At 34.1% G+C, this 1,869-nt stretch overlaps 1 protein-coding gene across 2 annotated transcripts; it reads left to right on the top strand.

Moving 5' to 3' along the window:
* Positions 1 to 192: 192 nt before the first annotated feature.
* On the top strand, positions 193 to 1,855 carry LOC111388117 (peptidyl-prolyl cis-trans isomerase CYP95-like). 2 transcript variants are annotated; one of them, XM_023012783.1, is made up of 4 exons: positions 193 to 297; positions 823 to 928; positions 1,030 to 1,084; positions 1,458 to 1,855. In XM_023012783.1, exons 2-4 carry the CDS (start codon positions 854 to 856, stop codon positions 1,628 to 1,630), a joined length of 303 nt encoding a protein of 100 aa, XP_022868551.1. In that variant the 5' UTR covers positions 193 to 297; positions 823 to 853; the 3' UTR covers positions 1,631 to 1,855. The 2 variants fall into 2 exon arrangements, with proteins under 2 accessions (XP_022868551.1, XP_022868549.1); XM_023012781.1 differs by having other exon boundaries at positions 216 to 349.
* Positions 1,856 to 1,869: the final 14 nt, after the last annotated feature.

Below are 1,869 nucleotides of genomic sequence, written 5' to 3'. Positions count from 1 at the left end.
TAATTAAAAAAAAAAAAAAAAAAAAAAAAAAGAAAGGTAGTCGGACTTCGAGGGTTGATTTGGAGTATTTTCAATCCTAACGCGAAGTACAGTGTGATGACTATTGTTTGGTCACTTCAAACCCGGAAAAGAACGCAAAAGAACGCAATTCTAGGTCCATTGCAGGGTCAATTCAGTAATTACAACTACAGTGGCGTAATTCTAGGTTTTCCACGCTCTCTTTCATATTCACATAAGCTCTCTAGTTCTCACTCGTCACATTTCTGTGGAGGAGCTGGGTGCAGCACCGTACCCCAGGTACTCAAAACCCTAGCCCCAGAACTTCATATACACGCACATATTACAAAATGTGTGTCTTCTCTTCTCTTGAAACTCTTCGCTGTTATATTTATTACTTAAATTTTCAATTTTCTGTTTCTTCTGCGATCTTTTCGGTTTGGATTTTTGAGGATTTTTTTAAATTTTTTTTTTTTTTGGTTCTCGATAAATCGATTTCTGTGAATATGTTTTTTGGCTAGGGTGTGACTTTAATATCTGAAATTTCAGTTTATTATTTTTTGAATAATCAATTTATCAAAATATAAATGTAAATATAGTTTTTCTTGAGATTTTAGTACAAGATCTTTCCCACAACAAGATCATTTTTTTTTTGTAGAAATTAAGGAATGAATGATGGTGAATTATTGTATGGGATTTATGAAGACATGCTGTTTGAGTTTTGGTCTGTGGTTGTTTTTTGGAAAAGCAAAAGGTTCTATTGCATATATATTTTCTGATTTTTTTGGTTTTGCTCATGAAATTTGGTAAATACTGTTGATGCAGCATCAGTTTGTGAAGTTGAAGTTTGAAGAAAATGGATAAGAAGAAGCCACTAGTGTTTTTTGATGTTTCCATTGATGGAGATCCTATTGAAAGGATGATTTTTGAGGTGCTATATATATATATATGATGTCTTTAATATTTCAATCAACTACATTTCCTTTATGATTCTGATATTTATAACTATGAACTTTTGCTATTATGATACAGCTTTTTACTGATGTTGCTCCGAAGACGGCAGAAAACTTTCGCGCACTTTGTACAGGTAACCTGCAGTTTCTTTTAGTTCACAAAATAGTAGATCTAAACTACCAAGGGAACTGAGGAATTGATTTGTTGGGATTCTCTCGTTGTATGTTACTATATAGCTATATCTTTTCACTCCTTGGTTTTTAAAATTCATATCATTACATTTTTGAGTTTCGTGTAACTCTTTGTTGAGTGCAAGACATAGACACGTCTATTGGGATTGCTTGGTTTAAACTATGTGCACAGTTGCACGGTTTATACTATGTGCAAATTTTCACGTTGTTTTTGGAATCTCCGCCACTTTGAACACATTTTGTTAGCTATTTTCTTCTATAAACTGTATTTCTCATATACTAATTCCTGAATGGATCTGTTCTCCATTTCTTCAGGAGAGAGAGGCGATAGTCCTGAAGCTAAAAGGCCTCTGCACTATAAAGGAACTTTCTTCCATCGTATCATCAAAGGATCTATGGCTCAGGTATGCTATTTACTTTTTATTTGCTTCATCTATTTTTTGACACTGAAGCTGGGCATGTTCATTTTATGTCCTGGTTCTGCTTGAATTAGAAGTGGTCTTTGTCTTTAGCAGCTATCCATGTTTATACTGTGTCAGGGCTGATGATCACGGCTGCTTGTGTAGTGATGTAGTTTTAATGTAGTATTTACTGAGTTGTCCATTCCAAAGACTCACTTTACGTTGGTGCACATAGTACTATCCCTTGTTTGGCTCAGATTTTAATCAGAGTCAAAGTCAAACAATCAATATTAACCACATCTTTCATGGGTCTTAGAACTTTTCAA

Source organism: Olea europaea, unplaced genomic scaffold (genome assembly GCF_002742605.1).
Source record: "Olea europaea var. sylvestris unplaced genomic scaffold, O_europaea_v1 scaffold4550, whole genome shotgun sequence".
Classification (NCBI taxonomy): Eukaryota; Viridiplantae; Streptophyta; class Magnoliopsida; order Lamiales; family Oleaceae; genus Olea; species Olea europaea.
The sequence above is the reverse complement of the archived record's forward strand: the minus strand, read 5'-3'. Positions and strand labels throughout refer to the sequence as shown.